This window comes from Lontra canadensis, unplaced genomic scaffold (assembly GCF_010015895.1).
Source record: "Lontra canadensis isolate GAN:19392208 unplaced genomic scaffold, GSC_riverotter_1.0 scaffold59, whole genome shotgun sequence".
Classification (NCBI taxonomy): domain Eukaryota; kingdom Metazoa; phylum Chordata; class Mammalia; order Carnivora; family Mustelidae; genus Lontra; species Lontra canadensis.
In genome coordinates, this window is record NW_022631053.1 from 1908342 (window position 1) to 1932153 (window position 23812).

General features: G+C 47.0%; 1 protein-coding gene across 1 annotated transcript in view; it reads left to right on the plus strand.

Annotated features, from left to right (window-relative positions):
- The window catches only part of CSAD (cysteine sulfinic acid decarboxylase), a 27686-nt gene extending 4153 nt beyond the window's left edge, over positions 1-23533 (plus strand). The window contains 15 exon segments of the mRNA XM_032876680.1: positions 13006-13142; positions 13404-13530; positions 13649-13739; positions 14087-14193; positions 14624-14739; positions 15292-15371; positions 15687-15741; positions 20412-20528; positions 20607-20671; positions 20959-21040; positions 21463-21662; positions 21854-21905; positions 22043-22075; positions 22077-22133; positions 23015-23533. Coding sequence (XP_032732571.1) covers positions 13017-13142; positions 13404-13530; positions 13649-13739; positions 14087-14193; positions 14624-14739; positions 15292-15371; positions 15687-15741; positions 20412-20528; positions 20607-20671; positions 20959-21040; positions 21463-21662; positions 21854-21905; positions 22043-22075; positions 22077-22133; positions 23015-23188 — 1482 coding nt within the window. The 5' untranslated portion in view covers positions 13006-13016 and the 3' untranslated portion in view covers positions 23189-23533.
- Positions 23534-23812: the final 279 nt, after the last annotated feature.

Below are 23812 nucleotides of genomic sequence, written 5' to 3' on the forward strand. Positions count from 1 at the left end.
TTAAGCGTCTGCTCTCAGCTTAGGTCACAATCCCAGGGTTCTGGGATCAAATCTTGTGGTTGGTCAAGTTCCCTGCTCAGTGGGAAGTCTGCTTCTCCCTCTCCCTCTGCCCTTCCTCCTCACATGTGCTCGCACTCTCTCTCTCTCAAACAAATAAATAAATCTTAAAAAATTAGAATAAAATAAAATTTTCATGGAAAAGAATAAGTGCAAGGAGAGCAAAAATCACTTTGGAAAACACAGAGTGGGTAAAATAAGGGGTGAGGTAAAGCCATGAGTTATCTTTAACCACTTTAATGGTGTCTTTCTTTACACAGAGTTTTGAAGGTTTTATGTAGTCAAGTCTGCCTGTGGCTTTTGGGTTTTTGTGACGCTACCTCAAGATTATAAAAATATTTCCCTGTAGTTTCTTTTGATATTCTTATAGTTTTATATTTTCAGCTTATGTTTTTATCTTAGCTGCAGTTTATTTTTGTGTATGGTGAGAGGTAGTGAGAACTGCCAGACTTAAAAGTAACCAATAACATAGTGGGAGAGGTACTAACCTAGAATTCAGAAAATCAGAGATCTAGTCTTGTTCTTGTGTCACCTGTGTAATCTTGGACAAATTAACTCTAGACTGAGAGTTCTCATCTTGAAAACCAGGGTGAATAAATAAATATCTTTCAGGCTAATTTCCAGCACAATGTGAGGATCAGATGAGGTCACAGATGAGAAGGTTTTGAGAGAGAAAAAACCCTTTGCAAATCTTCTAAGATATCATTAATTCAGATTTTTGTCTATGTAAATCAAATATAAGTGGAATGCAGCATTATTTTTCAGTACCTGGAAATAGTGGGTCAATTCACTCAGATGTTCATTGAGTACCTTTGTGCAAAACCTTGGGGGAAGGGAGAGGGGAGAGGGGTGGATTGAAAACTAACATTTTTTGGAGTGCCTCTTTTGTATTTAGTGCTTTCCTTAAAGATAAGATTTTAACCCCCAGGAATTTACAGTCAGAAGGGGGAGAAAACACTATACACATAAGGAGAGTTGTGCCTTTATGGATGTGGGTATAGAGTCTGTAGGATTTGTGACCATGTAGATAGTACCGAGGTCAGTATCATTTTCTAACAGTAAGCCTGGCCAAAAGTGCTTTAAGGGGCAACTGCCCTGATCTTTTTTGCCTGCGCAGGCCTCCTCCTGTGTTACCTTCCCTAACTTCTTTGGCACAGCTCTCCCCTCGGGCCCATCCTATCAGTTATTCAAATAGTATTGTAATGATTACCAATAAGTCTTTTCCTGTACCAGCTCTCTATCACTTTAAGTCCTGAATGTTTTCTCTTTGAAGGCTGCCATGAGCCAACAGAGCAGAATTAACCAGCCCTGACTTTCCTTGTGAGCATTCCGCTCCTTTGTGGCAAGTGCCTCTGCCCACCTCCCTACTGGCCTGTTAGCTGGAGCACACAGGGTAGACACAGGCCCCCCCCCCCTGCCCCGTTCCCCCTGGGTAGTGCCAGTGCCAGTGCCAGAGATACATAATGAGTCAGTGTTTTCTGAACTGGCTGATCCCGTACCTTTCTCCGAGAGCCATTTGGGCTGCATCATAGAAAAGAGGAGTATATGGCTACATTTGTCACCTTTTTGTGACATTTGTGAGACCTTTTTGATGATCGTGGATTGAAGAGTTGGAAACCACATGATGTCCTAGGGCCATTCTTGAGCCTGGTGATTTGTATGTTTTGGAATTCTTATTGCCCCTTAACCTCCTTAATTTTTCTTGTTGATTAAAAATAACCTTTATTTTAACTATGTGAGTAATATGAAGTTATATAAAATTATAAAAGCATATGTGTGTAAATAAGAAAATGAAAATAATTCATAATTCCAATAGCCAGGAATAACCTTAATTACTATTTTGAAAGCTTTCCCCATCTTTTTCAGTCTTTTTAAAAAAGCATGGGAAGCGACTGCTAATAGGTATGGGGCTTTTCTTTGGGGTGATGAAAATGTTCTGGAATTAAATAGTGTGAATGATGCACAACTTTGTGAGTATCAAAAAAAAAAAACCCACTGAACTGTACAGTTTAAAAGGGTGAACTTTATGGTATGTAAATCGTATCTCAATAAAGCTATTGTTCTAAAAATACCTGTAGATATATACAGTGTTTGTCTTTTTCTGAACTGAGAGAAACTTGCAGATACCATACTCCTTTTCTGCTAAATGTTTCAGTATGTTTTCTCAGAATAAGAACATTCCCTTATAGGGGCATCTGGGTGGCTCAGTGGGTTAAGCCTCTGCCTTCGGCTCAGGTCGTGATCCCAGGTTCCTGGGATCGAGCCCCACATCGGGCTCTCTGCTCACCGGGGAGCCTGCTTCCCCCTTCCTCTCTCTGCCTGCCTCTCTGCCTACTTGTGATGTCCGTGTCGAATAAATAAATAAAAATATTAAAAAAAAGAACATTCCCTTATATAACTACAATGCAATGATCAAATTAAGGAAATTTAACACTGATCGAGCGCTAATATTTATGATACCATCCATAGTCAGCTTCTACCAGGTGTTCCAGTAATGTTCTTCATAGCAGGTTTTTCTTTCCTCATCCACATCAAAAGTAGGCAGAGAGGCAGGCAGAGAGAGAGGAGGAAGAAGGCTCCCCACTGAGCAGAGAGCCCAATGCGGGGCTCAATCCCAGGACCCTGGGATCATGACCTGAGCCGAAGGCAGAGGCTCAACCCACTGAGCCACCCTGGTGCCCCAACAGTTCTTCAGTCTTTCTTGGAGTTTCATGACATTGACATTTTTGAAAAGTAACCGGTTAGTTCTTTTGTATAATGACTCTCAATTTAGATATATCTGTTTCCTCACAATTAAATATGGGTTACGTATTTTTGGCAGAAATGTGACAGGAGTGAGGTTGAGTGCTTCTCAATGCCTCACATTAGGGCCATATGTCAGTCTGTCCCATTATCCATGATGTTGTCTTGATCACTTGGGTAAGGCAGTGTCCCCCGGGTTTCTCCACTATAGAGTTACCTTTCTCCCTTTAAAGTGTTTTTAAGGAAAAGAATTTTACAACAGAGCCCATGGGGGGGGGGTGGGAATGAAGCTTTATTCAGGTTTTGCTGTTGTGCTGATGTTTTTGGATGAGACAGAGAAAGATGTAACAATATTTGAAGACAAAATGAAAAGGGAAAAAAAAATCAGTCAGGGATGAGGAGGCAGGGAATCAGAATCTAAGTTTGAGTAACCAGTCGAAGATGGGGCCATTCACCAAAGCAGGGAACCTAAGAAGAGCAGATTTGAGAGGGCCGATATTGAGTTTAATTTTGGACCTACTGAGTATGAAGTGCCCAGGAGTCTTCTTAATTAGGCAGGTGGCTTCATGGACCTGGACTCAGGAGAGAGGTCTGGAATGGAGGAGCTGCCAGCAGGTAGCCCTAGGAACAGAAGCAGTTGTCCAGGGAGTAGTGCAGAATTCAACAGGTAAAAGAGGCACTGGGGGGGTGGGCAGCACCTGGGTGTCTCAGTGGGTTAAAGCCTCTGCCTTTGGCTCGGGTCATGATCTCGGAGTCCTGGGATGGAGCCCCTCATCGGGCTCTCTGCTCGGCGGGGAGCCTGCTTCCTCCTCTCTCTCTCTCTCTGCCCACCTCTCTGCCTACTTGTGATCTCTCTCTCTCTGACAAATAAATAAATAAAATCTTAAAAAAAAAAAAAAAAGAGGCACTGGGACAGAGCCCTGAGGGACTCTAGCATTTCAAGACGAGCAGAGGAAGGTGAAAGTGCAAACAGATTTAAGAAATGGCTGGTGGTAATCCTATGGAAGCCAGGGAAATAAGATGTTTCTAGGATAACGCTGATGTGTGTCCATTGGATATGGAAGTTCTTGGTGACTTGGTGGTGGGCTGGGGAAAGTGTGAGAGGAGGGAAAGTGAAGATGGAGTGCAGATGACTCTTAAGAAGGTTGCTTGTGATGAGGAGGTGGCTAGAGTGGGAGCATGTGAGAGGCTTAAACAACTTAAAATGCTGTGAGAAAGAGGTAGTAGGAAGGAGAGTTGAAAAAATGAGGGGATAATTAGGAGGAAATCCCTGAGGGAAAAGGGGAGTGGTTAGACCAATGGTTAGATCAGTGGTTGGAACTTGGATATCTCCAGGGCCAGGCAGGTAATGCAGATGAGTGAGGTGGGCTGGTGTGGACTGAGGTGAAACAGAATGCAAAAAGAATTTTTAAAAAAGATTTTTATTTATTTATTTATTTGATAGAAACGGAGAGCAAGAACAGGGGGGAGTGGCAGGCAGAGGGAGACGGAGAAGCAGGCTTCCCGCAGAGCAAGGAGCCCAATGTGGGGCTTCATCCCAGGATCAACCTGAGCCAGAGGCAGATGCTTAGCCGACTGAGCCCTCCTGGTGTCCCCAGAATGCAAACTTTTAAGGGTTTCTGTCCAGTGCCCTTGCGATGAGAGTTTACATCTTCACCCATTGCCATGACTTTGGCAGTGCCCGCCTGCAGGAGGACCAGACATCCTCACCTTGCTGCCCTGGGGTTTGCCAGGGTCTCCAGGGTATGAGCAGATGTGCCCCATGCCGAGATTTTAAGAGTCCTCGCATGGTTTTCTCTGCCTTTTGCTCCTTTCCTTCTTCCAGGAGAACTTTGTGTCCCAGATAGGGGCTGTTCCTTCAGCCTAGGTCTTGGACTAAAGGCGTACGATTCAGAGCTGTAGCCAGCCACACCAACGTAAACCAGGAAAGAGAGACAAACTTCTCTTGTGGCAAGCCCGTGGGATTTTGAAGCCATTAGTTCCCACAGAAAAACTGTCTGATGCAGGTGTTCACCTAAAATAAAACCGTACTAAGATACCATTTCTTACTCATCAAACCACAAAGATTCAGAAGTTTGACAGCATACTCTACTACTAAGGCTAAGAAGGCAAGCGCTTTTTCATACACTGGTATAACCCTCTGTGGATGCCAGCAGTCCTCATCAAAATTACCGATGCAGGTGGCTATAACAAAAAGGGTAACAATAAGTCTGCCAAGAACGTGGAGAAATTAGAACCCTCCCACTTTGCTGATGGGAATAAAGAATGGTACCGGCTCTTTTGGGGGACAGTTTGGCTGTTCCTCAAAAAGCAAATCATAGAGTTACCGTAAGACCCAGCAGCAGTTCCACTATCGAGTATGTACCCAGGGGAATTAAAAACATGGACCCACACAGAAACTTGTACATTCATGTTTGTAACAGCGTCTGCTGTTCACAATAGCCTAAAAGTAGACACAACCCGAATGTCCATTGGTTGGTGAACGGTTAAATAAAATGAGGTGTATCCATATTATGGGATGTTATTTGGCTCTAAAAGGGAATGAACTGTTGATACATGCTAAAAACACGGATAAACCTTGAAAACACTATGTTCAATAGAAGAAGCCATATCTTCAAAAGAAGATCATATATTATATGTTTCTGTTTATATGAAATGTCCAGAATAGGCAAATCTGTAAAGGCAGAAAATAGGGTAGTGGTGGCTGGAAGCAGGGGTGGGTGGGTGGGTGGATTGGAAATGGAGAATAAGGAGTGAGCGCTAATGAGTTTCTTTTTGAGGTGATGAAAACATCCTGGAATTACTGATGATCGTTGCATAATTCTGTTATTATACCAAAAACCACTGAAAATGTACAGCTTAAAGGGTTATGTTTTATGGTATCTAAATTACATCTCAATGAAGCTGTTTGATTAAAAAAAAGAATATAGGGGCGCCTGGGTGGCTCAGTGGGTTAAAGCCTCTGCCTTCGGCTCAGGTTGTGATCCCAGGGTTCTCGGATGAGCCCTGCATCGGGCTCTCTGCTTGGCAGGGAGCCTGCTTCCTCCTCTCTCTGCCTGCCTCTCTGCCTACTTGTGATCTCTCTCTGTCAAATAAATAAATAAATCTTTAAAAAAAAAAAGAAAGAATATAGAAATTCTATGTGTACGAATACAGGATCACCTATATATTGTTAGCTGAAAGAAAGCAAGGTACAAATCAGTGATTATATGCTATCATTTGTGTCAAAAGAGAAAATAAGAATACATATCCACATTTGTTAGTATTTGCATTAAAATCTCTGAAAGGTTACCCAAGAAACTATTAAAATATGGTTACCAGTGGGGGTGGAGGTGGGAATGGGACACATGGAATGGAGTCGGAATTAGACTTTTCACCGTTAATATTTTTATATACTTATATATAACATATATATTTATATATATTTATGATTCTTGCACTACCTGAATATATTGCTTACTCAAGAATTAAAAAATGGGAAAGAAAGCATAACAAATGCAAACTGCAATGGTAATAAAGTGGCAATTCCAACTACAGGTGATTGTTGCTATTTACTAATTGAGGTCTACTGTTGGTAGGCCTGTTTTTTTTTTTCACCAGAAGCTGGAAGTTTCAATATTGACAATAGTTTTTAAAACAGGGGGTGCCTGGGTGGCTCACTGGGTTAAAGCCTCGGCCTTTGGCTCAGGTCATGATCCCAGGGTCCTGGGATAGAGCCCCACATTGGGCTCTCTGCTCAGCAGGGAGCCTGCTTCCTCCTCTCTCTCTCTCTGCCTGCCTCTCTGCTTACTTGTGATCTCTCTCTCTCTGTCAAATAAATAAATAAAGTCTATTAAAAAAAAGTTTTAAAACAGGGGTGCCTGGCTGGCTCAGTTGGTAGAGCACATGACTCTTAATCATGAGTTTGAGCCCCACTGGGAGTAGAGATTACTTAACAACAACAACAACAACATACTATGCAAACCAAATGAAACCACCTCTGTGTGAGAGCTGGCTCACAAGTGACCTGGCTTAGCTGCGAGCTTCATGAGGGCAGGGCTATGGCCTTTACTTCCTCTTTTTTTTTTTTTTTTTGTTTAATTTTTATTTCATTAAGTAAGCACTCTGCCCACTGTGGGGCTTGAGCTCGACGACTGAGCCAGCCAGGTGCCCCAAGGGCTATGTCTTTTGCTCTCTATTGTATCTCTAATGGCCACCAAAGTGCTTGGCACATACTAGATACTGAACAAATATTGAAAGAAGGAAGGGAGGACGAGAAGGAGGAGTTGTGGGGGGGGCAGTCCAGAGGGCAGATAACCAAAAGTTGAGTGCTGTTATCCTTTGAATATGGTTATTACCTTCATTACGGCCCTTTGGGTTCCCCTCACCTCTCTCCTGTGTTGGAGGTGTTTGAATTGATCCGATTCTCTGTCTTTTGTCTATGACCCAGTTTTGGTTGGTTTGTTTTGTTTTATCTCTGGAAGTTTTGGATCCTCCGCTGTTCTAAGACAATATTATAATCTATCTTTTATTGGTCCTTCAGTGGATGCGTTTAATCTGTCCTTCTGTTCTACAAAGCTTTCTTTGATTTCTTTCCTCCTCCTTTCCTTCCATTTCTGAAACTTGTATTACTTGACTCTTGGTCCTTTTGGATTGCTCTAAGGTTCTTTTCTTTGTCCATCTCTTTATATTTTTATCTTTCTGTGTGATTTTCTTGGCATCGTTTTATTTCTAATTTTTCATTTCCGTTGTCATATTTTTAAAATCCTAGAGTTTCTTCCTGTTCTCTGAGTATTCCTTTTTGAGGGCGACCTATTTTTTAATGAATACAATATCTTCTGGAAATTTTGAGGCTTCTTCTGCTCCCTGACTTTCTTTTCTTCCATCCAATGCCTTCTTTCAGTTTGCCTGTTTTTATCTATGTGGTTTAGGTTAGGGGCTTTCCTCTAGTGTCTGGTAACCTCTGGCTGGTTGGTTGCTCACAGTGAAGAGGGAGGCATGCTGGCATATTGGAAGGCCCAAGTGCATAGATGTGCCATATTGACTTGTGGGCACCACTGACCAGGAGATCAGGTGAGGACTTGAAATAAGAGCATCAGGAGGTCTTTTCTCTGGGGCTGTTGAGGTCAGTTTCTCCAGAGAGGAATCCTCTACTCTCCTGGCCCTGGAACGTTTACCCCTGGCCACTGGTTCTGAATGCTGGTTAGGAGAAAGGAGTTGATTTGATGGTGACTTCCTCCTAATCCTACTGTATTCGGTGCAGTGCCTCCTGCTCACCTGGTGTGCCTCAAGTCTCTAAGTCCTGGCCTCAACCTTCCTGGTGGTCTAGTGGTTAGGATTCGGCGCTCTCTAAGTCCTGGCCTCCCTAAGTCCCTCCCTACCTGTTCCATTTGCTCTAGAAAACAGATCTCTTGCTTTTTTGGAAGCAGGGGGGAAAGGAAGGGAGTTGCCTGACTGTATAAGTAGGAGGAGGAGAGGGAGCTCTGACTGCACCTTATACACACTACTACAACTCCCTCCTGCCTTCCAAGATGGCTAGTGTTTCCAGTTCCTGAGCCTTTCTGAGCTTCTGCCCCAAGAACCAGCTTGTTTCCCATTGGCATAGCCATCTGCAGACATACTGGTTTTGGCTTTCTGCCTTGTGCTAAACCAGTTACCGCTTCTCATCTGCCTTCTGTCTTCTGCGATTATTGACATTTCTCATCTCTCCTCATTTACTTTATTCTTCTGAATTTAAAATGCCACCGATACAGTTTTAGTGGGGTTTCAGGAATGAATGGTGGTACACGTAGGTGTTTAATCTGTTACGTTTAGTTGGAATGAGCACCGGGACCATTGGATTCTACTAGTAAAAGCCACCCAGCCATTCAAATTGATAGAGCTATAAATTCATGGTCCCTGTAGATTTGGTAAGAGGAGGATTGGCCAGTTGGATTGGAGTTTCCCCGGGTGGATTTGGTGGAAGGACCAAAGGGTGTAGGAGCTGAGGATTTTGCACAGAATGCCTGAAACAACAGAACATACAATCAAGGTTGCATAAGTGAAGAAAAGAAAGATAAGAGGGAGTTGATGGCTAGAGGAGTTGATGGACTAGAGATCCCATGAAGTTGGAAGAAATGTAAATTTTTAAACAAACCCTACTTGGTTCTACCAACATCTTCTCAGCCCTGAAGCCCTGTTCCTAACTCCATTCATATTTCTTTGCTTTATCATTCTATCCTGCAGGTTAATGTCCTTCTTTTTTATTATTTATTTATTTATTAAAAAAAAGATTTTATTTATTTATTTGACAGAGATCACGAGTAGGCAGAGAGGCGGGCAGAGAGAGAGGAAGGGAAGCAGGCTCCCCGCTGAGCAGAGAGCCCGATGTGGGTCTCGATTCCAGGACCCTGGGATCACGACCTGAGCTGAAGGCAGAGGCTTTAACCCACTGAGCCACACAGGCGCCCGTCCTTCTTCTTTTTAAAAAGAAAAACTCTGGGACATCTGGGTAGCTCAGTCGGTTAAGCGTCTGCCTTTGGCTCAGGTCATGCTCCCAGGGTCCTGGGATCGAGCCCCACGTTGGGCTCCCTGCTCAACAGGGAGTCTGCTTCTCCCTCTCCCTCTGCCTGCCGCTTCCCTCTGCTTGTGCTCGCTCTCTCTCTATGTCAAATAAATAAAATAAAACCTTCTAAAATATAAAAAGAAAAGAAAAAGGAAAACTCTTGGCATGCCTGGGTGACTCAGTTTATTGACCGTCAGCTCTTGGTTTCGGCTCAGGTCATGATCTCTTGGGTTGTGGGATTGAGCCCTGAGTCAAGTCCTGAGTCAGGCTCTGTTCTCAGTGGGGAGTCCGCTTGAAATTCTCTCCTTCTCCCTCTGCCCCCCCCTACTCCTGCATGCACCTGCACGCTCACTCTCTCTCTCAAATTAATTAATTAAAAAAAAGAAAAAGAAAAACTCTGCAGGCGGGGGCCCTTCCCTTTCTCAGGGGCCCAGGGCAGGATTCTGTATGTGGCACAAGGGTGGTGATGTCTCACTTCTCTGTTTATCCCTGGAAAAAACTGGGAGTATTCAGAGCCCTTGGCTCCAGATTTCGTTTCTGAGCTATGACTCAGGTGGGAAGGATAAAGAAGGTCCTGGGAGGGGAGGATGGAGTCTCCCCTACAGACCCTTTCTTTGGAGCTTTGGGGAAAGCGTCCCTCCTGCTAGGAGATTCTCTTTGTTAAGCAGTTGTTCTCGCCTTACAAACCCCCTGCAACCTGTTTTCTGCCCCTGCTTGGAAAGAAAAGTCTCCCTTGGCCTGCTTGTCATGTCTTCTGGCCTGAGCTCCTGTGAACACCAGCAAGCGCCTTGGAGGTTGTCTCTTGGAAACCCCTTGTTTTATAGAAACGGAGGCCCTGAGGTGTCCTCACTCCTGGCCCAGTGGTCTCAGCAGCACAGCACACTCAGGGCCTGACGGAGCCTCATGAGAGGCAGCCGAGTGTGATGGTTAGGAGCAGGGAGCTTCAGAGCGCACCATGCCTGGCTTCACACCCCGCTTGGCCATGTGCTGGCTGTGTGATCTGACCCAGCTACATCCATAGCGTCTCTGGAATCTCAGTTAAAATGTGGGCCATAGGGGCGCCTGGGTGGCTCAGTGGGTTAAAGCCTCTGCCTTCGGCTCAGGTCATGATCCCAGGGTCTTGGGATCGAGCCCCACATCGGGCTCTCTGCTCAGCGGGGAGCCTGCTTCCTCTCTCTCTGCCTGCCTCTCTGCCTACTTGTGGTCTCTGTCTGTCAAATAAATAAATCTTTAAAAAAAAATGTGGGCCATAAACCTACCCTCAACAGTTGTAAAGATGATAATAATACACATTAAGGACAGAGTGTGGCATGTGGTTAAGTGCTTCATTGGTACCTATCTTCCTTTGCTTCTTCCCCTCAAGCCTCTCCACCCCAACACCCCACAGCTGCCACCTGTCAGGGGAGCTAAAGCAACACTGATAAAGGACTGACCCTTCCATTTTCAAGGCCTGGGCTAGCTCCGCTCTCTCCCCAAACCCTGTCTACTGAGGAAATGTTTAAGGGTTGGACCTCTGGGGTTCCTTGAACCTGTTTTCTACTAGTGTGGGGTCCAGTGGCTGCTGATTGTGGATTAAACCAGAGCAACTCACTTTGAGGAAGTTTCCTCTTCCTATTCCCTTGATCCTCTCATTCACCTGTTTGAGGGGGGTTCCTAGGCCTTGGTATTTTCCCCTCAGGGTGTTTTCCCCTGGCTGTCCCTCTGAACATTTTCTCCCATGAGAAACGGAGCCCATCACCAGGCTTCAGCCTGTACCCTGACTCTCAAATCTGCTTTTTGTTCCTGTAGCTCATCAGAGCTTTGGGCGGACCTCCTCCTTCCTCTCTCCTTTCCTACCCACACCACCCTTCTTCCAGTGTGCATCAGTTCTCGCCTGGTTTACAGCCACACCCTGTGACTTCTGCCTCCTGTGCTGTATACTGGTCTGGGCATCAGCTCATCTCTATTCCTTGCCACTGAGACAGTGAGTTCCTGTTTTCTTTTTCTCTTCTTTTTTTTTTTTTTTAAGATTTTATTTATTTGAGAGAGAGAGAGAGAGCATGAAAGGGGAAAGCAGACTCCCCACCGGGATAGAGCCCCAGGACCCCGAGATCATGACCTGATCTGAAGGCAGATACTTAACCCACTGCCATCCAGACGCTTCAATGAGTTCCTATTTTCAGCAGGATAAAATTTAAATCCCTGGGCCTTTCTGGCACTCAGGGCTCTCCCATAACCTCATGCAACTCTGCTTACCTTGCTTTTGCTCCAGTGTCATCCTTGCACACCTCCCTCCAGCCAGCCAGGCACCTTCACTGACCTTACATCAAGCCATACTTTTTCCCCATGTTGGCTCCTGGCATCACCCTACCCCCACATGCTCTCTTTCTCCCTTTTGCTAATCCCATTTCTCCTGCCTTCTTTCCAGATTCAGCTCCAGTCCCACTGCAGATCTTCCGCAGTCTTCCGCTGCCATCCACCATCCGTCTCCTCTTTAACTCTGTAGCACATGGGGTCAGCATCCAGCCTGCCTCAGGCTGTGACCGTTGCACGTGCATCTGTGCCCTCCCAGCAGACAGGGAGGCTGTCTCGGTCCCCAGTACGATGTCACGAACACAGTTGGTGCTCACTTGAGACCACCACGTTCTGTGTATTGAATGCTCTCAGCCTGCGAGGCACGCAGATTACACTTGTTTAACAAAACGCTTCCTCAACATAACCCCCCTTTCCTTCCTGCTCTAGGAGAGGGCTTTAGAAATCAGGATGGTTCGGGGGGGGGGGGGCGGCCTGGGTGGCTCAGTGGTTAAGTGTCTGCCTTCGGCTCAGGTCATGATCCCAGGGTCCTGGGATCAAAGTGTCTGCCTTCGGCCTGGGTCATAATCCCAGGGTTCTGGGATTGAGCCCCGTATTAGGCTCCCTGCTCTGCAGGAAGCCTGCTTCTCCCTCTTCCACTCCCCCAGCTTGTGTTTCCTCTCCGGCTGCATCTCTTTCTGTCAAACAAATAAAATCTTAAAAAAAAAAAAGAAATCAGGATGGTTCTTTGGGGGTGGGGGTACAAATAGATAAACTGTTTCACCTCCACCTCTCTCAGGCTCGCTCCCCCTTCTGTCTCCAGGGTCAGGGGCAGTAGCTCCCTGCACCACACCCCCTACATTCTCCACTAAGTCTGATCTCCAGCCCTCTGCTTCACAGTGATTCTTCCTGGCTGCTCTCTCAACCCCGATGTTAATGTTTTTTGCTTTTCTTTGCATTCCCCCCTTCTTCAGGTCAGCTAATGATTATTCAGGGACTTATCTCAACCAGTTGTCCCTATCCCAAATCTCTAAGTTCTCTTCAGGGCAAGGGTCAGGAGAGTGAGCTCATGGTCATGTGACTGTTGCCTATACCTCACCCCCTCCGCTGTCCCAGTCCTAACTCTCTCAGAAGCTAGTTGGGTGCCTTCCCTCCGGCTCCCCTGAACAGAGACCTGGGTGGAAAGGTAAGACCCTCATCATTGCCTGAGGTAGGCGGTGGCCACTGGTTTCCACCAGCTCAGCGCTCACTGCCTGTTTCTTCCCTACCTGTTGCTACTGACCTTCTCCCTGGGCGCTTGCTCTTGTCCGCCCAGCGAAGGCTGGGACTGAGCTGTGGCTGGGGTCCTTGCTGCTTAGGTCCTGCTGGGATACACTGGGCGGAGTAGGGAATAACTCCTGCTTTGCTCACAGATTTTATCCTGATGGCTGACTCTAAACCACTCTTCTCCCCTGATGGGGACCCCATGGCTGCAGAAGCCTTGCTCCGGGATGTGTTTGGGATTGTTGTGGATGAGGTCATTCGGAAAGGGACCAGTGTCTCTGAGAAGGTGGGTCCTTTCCCCTCCTCCTGCCCATTGTACCTGGCTCTGAACTTTCCCCCGCCGACAAGGCTTCACCCCCCAGTTCATCACTGTCTCGCCGTGTAACTCAGGGATTATATGCTGCCGCCTACTGTGCATATTTACCCTTGTTCACGAGTTACTTGGGAAACATTCCTAACTCATTTTCCATGCAAGCTGAGAGGCCGTGCGGGCAGCCGGTCAGTGGGGTGTCCACGGGCCGCCAGAACCTCCCGCTCCTCCCGCCAGGTCTGCGAGTGGAAGGAGCCGGAGGAGCTGAAGCGGCTGCTGGACCTGGAGCTGCGCAGTGAGGGCGAGGCGGCTGAGCGGATCCTGGCACGGTGCCGGGAGGTGATCCACTACAGTGTGAAAACCTGTGGGTCCCGGGCTGTGGCGGGAGGAGCGTCTGGAGTTTGTCCGTCTGCCGTTTGTCCGTCTGCCTGCTGCGACTGCCCTCTGAGCTCCCTGCCCCCCTCTCCACTGCCCTTCTCCAGGTCACCCGCACTTCTTCAACCAGCTCTTCTCAGGGTTGGATCCCCACGCTCTGGCGGGGCGCATTGTCACTGAGAGCCTCAACACCAGCCAGTGAGTCATCTCTGGGCCCCATCCCCCCACCTTACAAAGGCTTGGATTTGCTGGAGTCATATCCCAGGGGGAGGAGAATGGTTTTGCTCCCCCCCCCCCATTTCCTGGCATCTCTGCTAGCAGTCTTTCTCCTTGTACCCTTTGGGCTCCCTTTCTCCCAGCTTTCTCATACCTCCGGACCCCCAGTTCTTCCTCATTCTTGCTTCCCTGGCTCTTGGTCACCAGGTCATTCCTCTCTTTGGACCTTTCCTCCCTCATTGTCCCCACCTCCTTTTCCTGCTCCTCTGAGTCTGACCCCGCTGGCCCTCCCTCCTCTTTTCCTTTCTTATCCCCTCCTCTCCTGGCAGGTACACTTATGAAATCGCCCCTGTGTTTGTGCTCATGGAAGAAGAGGTGCTGAAGAAACTCCGGTCCCTGGTGGGCTGGAGCTCTGGGGATGGGGTCTTCTGCCCTGGTATGTGAGAGGGAGGGGGGCCTCTCTTTGGCCTTTTTGAGGGTTCTCCTCCCCCACGATTTTTTGCTCTATGCTGGTGGGCGGGGTGATTCCTCTCTGTCCTCTCCAGCTGGGCTTGGGCCAAATCTGAGAGAAGCTGCCCAGTCCCCTGTATCCTCATGTTTGTCAAACAGTCCATGGGATCAGCACTCCAGTGCCTGCTCTGGGGAGGGGAGGCACTTGCCTGGGTCTGCCCAGGATATGGAGGGGAGTAGTCCGGGGGAACCTGTGAATCCTGGGGCTGTTCGGGGGTTATCAGCATGCTCCCAGGGAGAGCCCTGGGAGCCTATCACTCATGCTGCTTTGATCTGTTCACCTGGGTGGAGATCAGGGAGAGCAAGCTCCAGTTTTGACCCACTGCTCCTCCCTCTTGCCACCTTCCCTGCGACAGGTGGCTCCATCTCCAACATGTATGCCGTGAACCTGGCCCGCTATCAGCGCTACCCGGACTGCAAGCAGAGGGGCCTCCGGGCTCTGCCGCCCCTGGCTCTCTTCGCATCAAAGGAGGTGAGAAGAGGCTCAGATCTGCCCTGGGCTCCTGATTCTAACGTCCAGCCAGTGGAGTCTGCCCGCCCAGACCCATCTCCAGGGCCAGCCTGCCCCCAGGCAGAAGCATTTCCTTGCAATCAAGGGACTGGGTAAACGCTCCCATTCGCCTTGCCTTCTGTGCGCAGGTAGCAGAGGGACCAGGAGTGCAGCGTACATAGTCCACGCCCTTTCTACTCAGAGTGTGTGGTCTGTGGACCAGTAGCATCAGTGTCACCTGGGAACTTGTGAGAAATGCAGAGTCTTAAAAAAGAAAGAAAGAAGGAAAGAAAGAAAGAAAGAAAGGAAAGAAAGAAAGAAAGAGTGAGTCTCAGGCCCCACCCCAGACATACTGAGTATGAATCTGCATTTGAACCAGTCACCCTGGTGATGTGGAGGCACATGAACATTCGAGACGCCTTAGTCTACAGAGTCTCATCTGTTGCAGCTCACACATTCACCAGTGTCTCTCTCCTCCCTGTCCTTCCTGCCCTCTTGCCCCAAGCCTAATCTGCCCTCTGCCTTTCTCCACAGTGTCATTACTCCATCAAGAAGGGAGCTGCTTTTCTGGGACTTGGCACTGACAGTGTCCGAGTAGTCAAGACAGATGAGAGGTAAAGTTCCTTCTGTTCACATGGCTCAGAGCCAGCCTGGCACAGTGTGCCTTCCCGCTGCCAGAAGCTCTGGCCTCAGGCCCATGCCGCAAGTGGGCTCTTCTCCCCTCTCTGTTCCTACAGAGTTGCCCCTTCTGTCTACCAATGGCTGCTGGAGTCCCTCGCCCTGTTCCCTGAGATCCGCTTACCCCTCTTAGGAAAAAATCAACATTATGGCCACTGTGTAGCTAACCCCACATTACCCTGCTCTCAGCCATTCTGCCTCCTAGCTGAGAAAACCAATTACTTCTTTACCCAGTCAGTTTTCTTTTCCAGAGGGAAAATGATTCCTGAGGATCTGGAGAGGCAGATCAGTCTGGCCGAGGCCGAGGTGAGTGAGGGGCGCTGGGACAGTGGAGCAGAACCCCTTGGTCTTTTCTTGGAGGCTTCTCTGGGCCCTCCCCACTCAAGGCGCCGCTCAGTCCCTCTTCTTGACCTCTGTGCCCTTCTGCCCCGTGGGCTGAAGTGATCAGTGGGAAACCTGAGGAGTCAGGACACTCTGTGCTACCCTTAGGGGCTTTGCCAAGACCCTTGGGCAGGACCGGACCCCAAGAGTCAGGAGCAAGCTTGAGTCACTGAGCATAATATAGAACTTTATTGCATAGGGTTGTTGTAGGTATTACATGAGTAAGTATATATGCACTTGAAACAGTGAAGGACTATATAAATACTAGTGGCCATTATTGTTTTTGTTGTTATTATTGGAGTACTTACAGCCATTTAAAAGAATAAGGTGGGTAGTATTTACTACCTTGAAAATACCCCCATTATATATTTAAGTAGACCTATATAAAGTACATATAGTATGTTGCAGTATAGAATGAACACTTTGAACCTATGGTTATTTATTTTTACTTTTTAAAATTTTTTTAAAAATATTTATTTATTTGGAAGAAAGAGAGCATACAAGAGCATGGGGGGTTGGGAGGGGCAGAGGGAGAGGGAGAAGCAGGCTCCCCCCTGAGCAGGGAGCCCGGGATCATGTCCTGAGCTGAAAGCAGACACTTAACTGACTAAGCCATCCAGGCGCCCCAGAACCTATGGTTATTTAGAATAATACATACTTAAAAAAAAAGATTTTATTCATTTATTTGACAGAGTGAGGCATAGTGAGAGAGGGAACACAAGCAGGGGGAGTGGAAGAGGGAGAAGCAGGCTTCCCGCCAAGCAGGGAGCCCGATGTGGGGCTCGATCCCAGGACCCCAGGATCATGACCTGAGCTGAAGGCAGATCCTTAACGACTGAGCCACCCAGGTGCCCCGAATAATACATACATATTGATAAATGGGTGTTACCTCTGAGTAGCAATGTGAGCAGTATAGAATAGTCGAGTACCACTTTTATTGGGTAAACCTTTTCTTTTTTTGTAAACGCTGTACTGAGATATCACTCACATGTCATACAATTCACCCACTGAGAGTGTGCAATTCAGTATTGTTGTTGTTTTTTTAAGATTTTATTTATTTTGGGCGCCTGGGTGGCTCAGTGGGTTAAGCCGCTGCCTTCGGCTCAGGTCATGATCTCGGGGTCCTGGGATCGAGTCCCGCATCAGGCTCTCTGCTCAGCAGGGAGCCTGCTTCCCTCTCTCTCTCTCTGCCTGCCTCTCCGTCTACTTGTGATCTCTCTCTGTCAAATAAATAAATAAATAATCTAAAAAAAAAAAAGATTTTATTTATTTTATTTGAGAGAGAGAGAGTGAGAGAGCATGAGAGGGGAGAAAGTCAGAGGGAGAAGCAGACTCCCCAGGGAGCTGGAAGCCTGATACAGGACTCAATCCTGGGACTCTGGGATCATGACCTGAGCCAAAGGGCAGTCACTTAACCAACTGAGCCTCTCAGGCGCCCAATTCAGTGGTTTTTAACAGAGTTGTGCAACCATCACTACAATACAATTTTCATCACCCCCAAAAGAAACCACACACCCTCAACCCCCAATTTCCCCCAAACCTACTAGGCAGGACTATGCGAGTTTGTGTCTCTATGGACCTGCCTGTTGTAGATTTTTCATATTTATGGATTTACACTATGCATGGTCTTTTGTGATGAACTTCTTTTACTTAGCATACTGTCTTCGAGCTTTGTCCTTGTTGTGGCGTCTCAGCATTTCATTCCTTTCATTGCTGGGTAATACTCTGTTGTATTTCATTGATCTGTTCCTCTGATGATGGATATTTGGGTTTCCACTTTTCAGCTCTTCTGAGTAATGCCACTATGACCATTTGTGTACAAGTGTTTGTGTGAACGTATGTTTTTTGTTTTCTTTTTTTATATATATATTTTTTAAATCTTTTTTTTTAAGATTTTATTTATTTATTTATTTATTTGTCAGAGATCACAACGGGGAAGCAGGCTCCCCACTGAGCAGAGACCCCCATGTGGGGCTCGATCCCAGGACCCTGAGATCATAACCTGAGCTGAAGGCAGAGGCTTTAACCCACTGAGCCACCCAGGCGCCACTGTTTTTCGTTTTCTTTGGTATATACACTTGGGGACAGAATTGCTGATTCATCCACTAACTGTATTTAACTTTTGAGGAGCTGCCAAACTGTTTTTCCAAGTGGCTATACCAGTTTCCAGTCCCACCAGCACTGGATGAGGGTTCCAGTTTCTCCACATTCTCACTAACACTTGTTACTTCTTTTCTCCTCGTCTGTTTGCTTCCTTCAATGGAAGTATGATTAACATAGTGTTAAGTTAGTTTCAGGCATATGACACATTGATTCAATAGTTCTATCTATATGGTACTCGGAGCTCGCTAGGATAAGTGTAGTCACCTCCTGTCACCATGCATTACCACAGTATTAATGACCAGACTCCCTATGCTGTGCTTTTTTTTTTAAATTTTTAAATTTTTTTATAAACATATAATGTATTTTTATCCCCAGGGGTACAGGTCTGTGAATCACCAGGTTTACACACTTCACACTGTGCTTTTTTTTTTTTTTTTTAAGATTTTCTTTATTTATTTGACAGAGAGAGAGCACAAGTAGGCAGAGGATAGGAGAGGGAGTAGGAGTAGGAGAGGGAGAGGCAGGCTCCCAGCCGAGCCTGGAGCCTGTCCTGGGGCTTGATCTCAGGACCCTGTCACCACCCGAGCCAAATGCAGCCGCTTAACCAACTGAGCCACCCAGGTACCGCTATGCTATGCTTTCATCTCCACGACTTATTTATTTTACAACTGGAAGTTTGTTCCTCCTAATCCACTCTATTTCACCCATACTCCCCCAGCCTCCCCTCTGGCAACCACCAGTTTGTTTTCTGTATTTGAGCCTGTTTCTTTCTTTGTTTCTCTCTTCATTTGTTTTATTTTTTTCAATTCCACATACAAGTGAAATGATACGGTATTTGTCTTTCTCTGTCTGATTTATTTCATTTAGCATTTTATTCTCTAGGTCTATCCATGCTGAAAATGGCAAGGTCTCATTCTCTTTTATGGCTGAGTAATACTCATGCACACACACTCACACACACACACACACACACACACACATATACTACAGCTTCTTTATTCATCTATTGATGGACACTTGGGTTGCTTTCCTATTAGCTATTGGAAATAATGTGGCAGTAAACATAGAGGTGCATATATCTTTTCAAATTAGTGTTTTCATTTTCTTTGGGTAAATACTCAGTAGTGGAATTATGGATCAGATGGTAATTCTGTTTTTAAGTTTTAGAGGAACAGTGTCTATACCAATTTACATTCCTACCAACAGTGCACAGGGGCTCCCTTTCCTCCACATTGTCGCCAACACTTGTTTTTTGTTTTTTTGATTCTAGCTGTTCTGACAGGTGGGAGGTAATACCTCATTGTGGTTTTGATTTGCATGTCCCTGAGGATGAGTCATGTTGAACATCTTTTCATGTGTCAGCCATCTATATGTCTTTGAAAAAAAAAGTCCATTCAGGTCCTCTGCCTTTGTTTGTTTGTTTGTTTATGATTTTTAAGTAATCTCTACACCCATTGTGGGGCTTCTGCTGCTTTCCTTTCCAATCTGGATGCCTCTTTTTTTTTTTTTCCCCTTACCTAATTGCCCTGCTAGAACTTCAGCATAATGTTGAATGGACAGGGGGAGTGTGGGCATCCTTATCATGTTCCTGATCTTAGGCAGAAGGCTTTCAGTCTTTCAGCATTGAGTACAATGTTAGCTGTGGGTTTTTTGTAGTTGCCTTTTATCAGTTTGAGAACATTCCCTTCAACTCTTAGCTTGTTGAGTATTTTTATCGAACAGGATTGTTGAATTTTGTCAATTTTTTTTCTGGGTCTGTTGCTATGTGTTTTTCCCCTCTTTATTCTGCTAAGAATGTATTATGTTAATGGATTTTGGGATGCTAAATGGAGCTTTTGCTCCTGGAACAAATCATTTTGTCTTAAGGTGTAATTTTTTTATATGTTGTTGGCTTTGGGCAGCCAGTGTTCTGTAGGTTTTTATATCTATATTCACAGAGATATTGTCTGAGGTTTTCTTGTGACGTTTCATCTGGCTTTGGCATCAGGGTAATATTTGCCTCATAGGATCAATTCAGCAGCGTTCCTCTTCTGTATTTTAGAATTTTTTTGAAGAAGCGGTATCCGTTCTTTCCTAAATGTATTGTAGAATTCATCAGTGAAGCCATATGGGCCTGGGCTTTTCCTTGTGGTTGTTTTTTAAAATAAAAATTCAAGTTCTTCATGAACTTTTGTACTATTAGACTTCTTAAAATAGCATTTTGATCTTCAAGACATTAAAAGTGTTTGAAAGTATGTGAGCTTTGAAATAGACCTGCAGCCAGACCTAGGATTGAATTCCATCTCTGAAGCTTCAGCTTGGGGGTGAATTTCTTATTACCGCCGAACCTTAGTGTCCTCACCTGCAAATTAAGGGGGCAACAGTGGCATGTTGTCAGGGAAAGGGCCGAGGTCAGGCATGCAGTAAGAGCTCAGAGATGGCTCAGCGCCGGGCTCTGGGTAGCTTTTTAGATCCCTTCACAGCCTCTTTCTCCTCCTGCATTTTTGCCGCAGGGTGCTGTCCCGTTCCTGGTTAGTGCCACCTCTGGAACTACTGTGCTGGGGGCCTTTGACCCCCTGGAGGCAATTGCTGACGTGTGCCAGCGTCACGGGCTGTGGCTCCATGTGGATGTAAGTGAGCCTTGGGCCTGAGTGGGGGGGGTGGGCTCAGTCAAGGCCAAGGCCCATGTTATTCCTTTTGCTCCACAGGCCGCCTGGGGTGGGAGCGTCCTGTTGTCACAGACACATAGACATCTCCTGGATGGGATCCAGAGGTGCATATGGCCACCTACTTCCTGAATCCCACCCTTCCAATCCTTGACCCAGAGAATAGTCCTGGACTAGGGAGCTTCCAATGGGAGGGAGGGAAGGAGGTTGGTGGGAGGCGCGCTGGAGAGATGGTGGATTGGGGCCCATCAGACACTGGAATTCTTCCTGACTGCTGGGCAGTCTCAAGCCCCTTTACTGAAGCTGTGGTAAAGGTTGTGGGGGGGTGCTCTGGCTGAGGAGCAGCGAGCTGATGCCGCTTTGCTCTGCTCACCCCCTCCCCCAAAACACACAGGGCTGACTCCGTGGCCTGGAATCCTCACAAACTTCTCACAGCCGGCCTGCAGTGCTCAGCTCTTCTCCTCCGGGATACCTCGGTGGGTCGGCCCTGCTGCTCTCCTCACTCCACCTCTCACCCTGGACCTCCATCTTTTTCTCTGTACCCCCCCATCCTTTGCAAGGGTCCTGACCTTATTCTGTTCTCCTCATCTGAAGCTGAGTTTCTGTGACCACCCTCATCCCCTGGGGTGCCCCCTTCCCCACTGTGGCCTGTCTTCAAGGCAAAGGGAAAAGTTTCTAGCTGGCAGTTGTAATCGAAGGGATCCTACACCAAATCTGGGGAGAACTCTGGGCATTGGAGAAAAACCCGGAGAAAGGGGCCTGATGGCAGGAAAAGAATGGGTGGGCTGAGCTAAGAACCGCCCCCCCTTCACCTTGCAGCTCTGGAGGCGGCCTCGGTGGTGAGGATGGGGTCTGACAGTCTCCCCCTCTTTCCTACCCCAACCCCGCAAACCAACAGAACCTGCTTAGGCGCTGCCACGGGTCCCAGGCCAGCTACCTCTTCCAGCAGGACAAGTTCTACGATGTGGCTCTGGACACCGGAGACAAGGTGGTACAGTGTGGCCGCCGTGTGGACTGTCTGAAGCTGTGGCTCATGTGGAAGGCACAGGGCGGGCAAGGGCTGGAGCGGCGTGTTGACCAGGCCTTTGCCCTAGCCTGGTAGGAGTGGGGGCGGTCCCAGTTCCTCTGCCCTGGGGTTCTGTCCTGGCCCATCCTGCCCCCACCCACTGCCCTGCTCTTCCCATTTTCCTTGTTCTCAGGGTCTCTGGGCTCATTCTGCAGGACTCCTTTGTTTCTGTAGCTCTGCTTTCCCTCCATTTGTGATTTTTTCCCTCTCTCTGTGTTCGCAGGTACCTGGTGGAGGAATTGAAGAAGAGAGAAGGATTTGAGTTGATCATGGAGGTATGCCCCCACCCTCCCACATCCCAGTCTATCCCCACACAGCAAAGCCCTGGCGGGTGGGAGGGGTGGGGGTGGGGGGTGGTGAGGGGGGAACATCCCCCTTCCACAGCTCACCTCTTCTCCCTCATTCCTCCCAGCCGGAATTTGTCAATGTGTGTTTCTGGTTTGTGCCCCCCCAGCCTGCGGGGGAAGCAGAAAAGCCCCGATTACAGTGAAAGGCTGGCTAAGGTAGGCTCTGTCTTCTGGGCTCTGGTCAAGCCAGTTTAGGGAACTGCCATGCTTCTGGTGTGTTTCTGCCCCCTGCTGGCCATGCATGGCATGGCAGGTCCCTCTGCTAGTCTTTCTCCAGAGGTGGGGGTGTGAACAGGAAGACAACCCAGCTTGTCCTCATTTCTGTGGGGATGGGGATAGGAAATAAGGTATGTTTCTGCAAAATTAAAAGAAGACAGAGAGGGATGCCATGGGAGAAGTCACCAGTGCGTGTATGTAATCCATGGGAGTTCTGCTGAGAGCTCCAGCCCAGGACAGCCATGCGAGGCCTTATTCCCTAGTGCTGGGGGCAGAATAACTCTGTAAGGCTGGTCTAGACCTGTCTCCTACAGGAAAGGAGACATGTCATATCCCTAAGGATAGATTGGTGCTAAGTGCCGCCGATGATCTGAAAGGACAAGAATGTTCTTGCCCTTAAGGAGTTATTTAGAAAAACGAGTTACCTATCTGAAACCAGTATGTTTGAGGCAGTCTTATAAATTACATGTTAGATTACAGGGTACAGATCACAGATATTCCAGGAATTCAGAGAGGGGAGAAGAAGGTGTTAAGGATGACAAAGTCTAGATGTTAGACTAAAGCAGTGTTGTGTGTCAGGGAACAGTCAGGATTTGGCAGAAAATGGTCCGTGTGACAACCTAGAGATAGGTAAGGTAGGAAATAATGCAGAAGCTAGAGAAGGCCAAGCAGGTGGGATGCAGTGGAAAAGGTGACCCAGGGCCACGGTCAGGAGCTGAGTGATGAGTGCTCCCTTGGAAAGGTAGCCGAGTGGGAGGGAGGTGCACCTAGGGGAGTGGGCATCAGGCCGCAGCTGGAAGTTCTTTCCACCCCTTCCACAGGTGGCCCCGGTGCTCAAGGAGCGCATGGTGAAGGAGGGCTCCATGATGATCGGCTACCAGCCCCATGGGACCCGCGGCAACTTTTTCCGCATGGTTGTGGCCAACCCTGCGCTGACCCGGGCTGATATGGACTTCCTTCTCAACGAGCTGGAAAGGCTAGGCCAGGACCTCTGAGCCGCCTCCTCGCTGCTGGCCCTGACACCCCATTTCGCTCTCACTGTCTCTGCGTTTCCTTCCTGTGTTCTTAATAACAGAGGGACCTTAACAACCTTGATATGCCTTGACCCACTAACTCTCTTATGAAATATTTGCTATTAGGAGGACATTTAAATAAATTATAGTATATCTAGATCATGGGATGGTTCTCTGCCATTAAAATTATGTTTATAAATAAGATTTTTATTGATAGGAGGAAAGATAATTTTAATATAATGTTATATTGAAAAAGCTGGATATGAGACTTTGTATATAGTAATATCTGAGTGGTGTTTAGACATACATAGGAGAAGACCGATAAAATGATATATGCCAAATATTAATCATTTTCTAATAATAATAATAATAATAAACCTGGGATGGGATTATAGGCAATTTAAAATTAATTTTTATACTTTTTGTGCTCCTCCCTTTATTACATAATGAATATGCATTACTTTTATAATAATAAAGCATAATAAAGCAAAACCTTCAACTATATTATTTCAGAATGTTTTGAAGTTTGTTACCTTTCTACCAAATAATAGCGAATGAAATGTTTTTTTAAAGGGTGGTGTGAGAGAGGCTAAAGATAAGAATTTT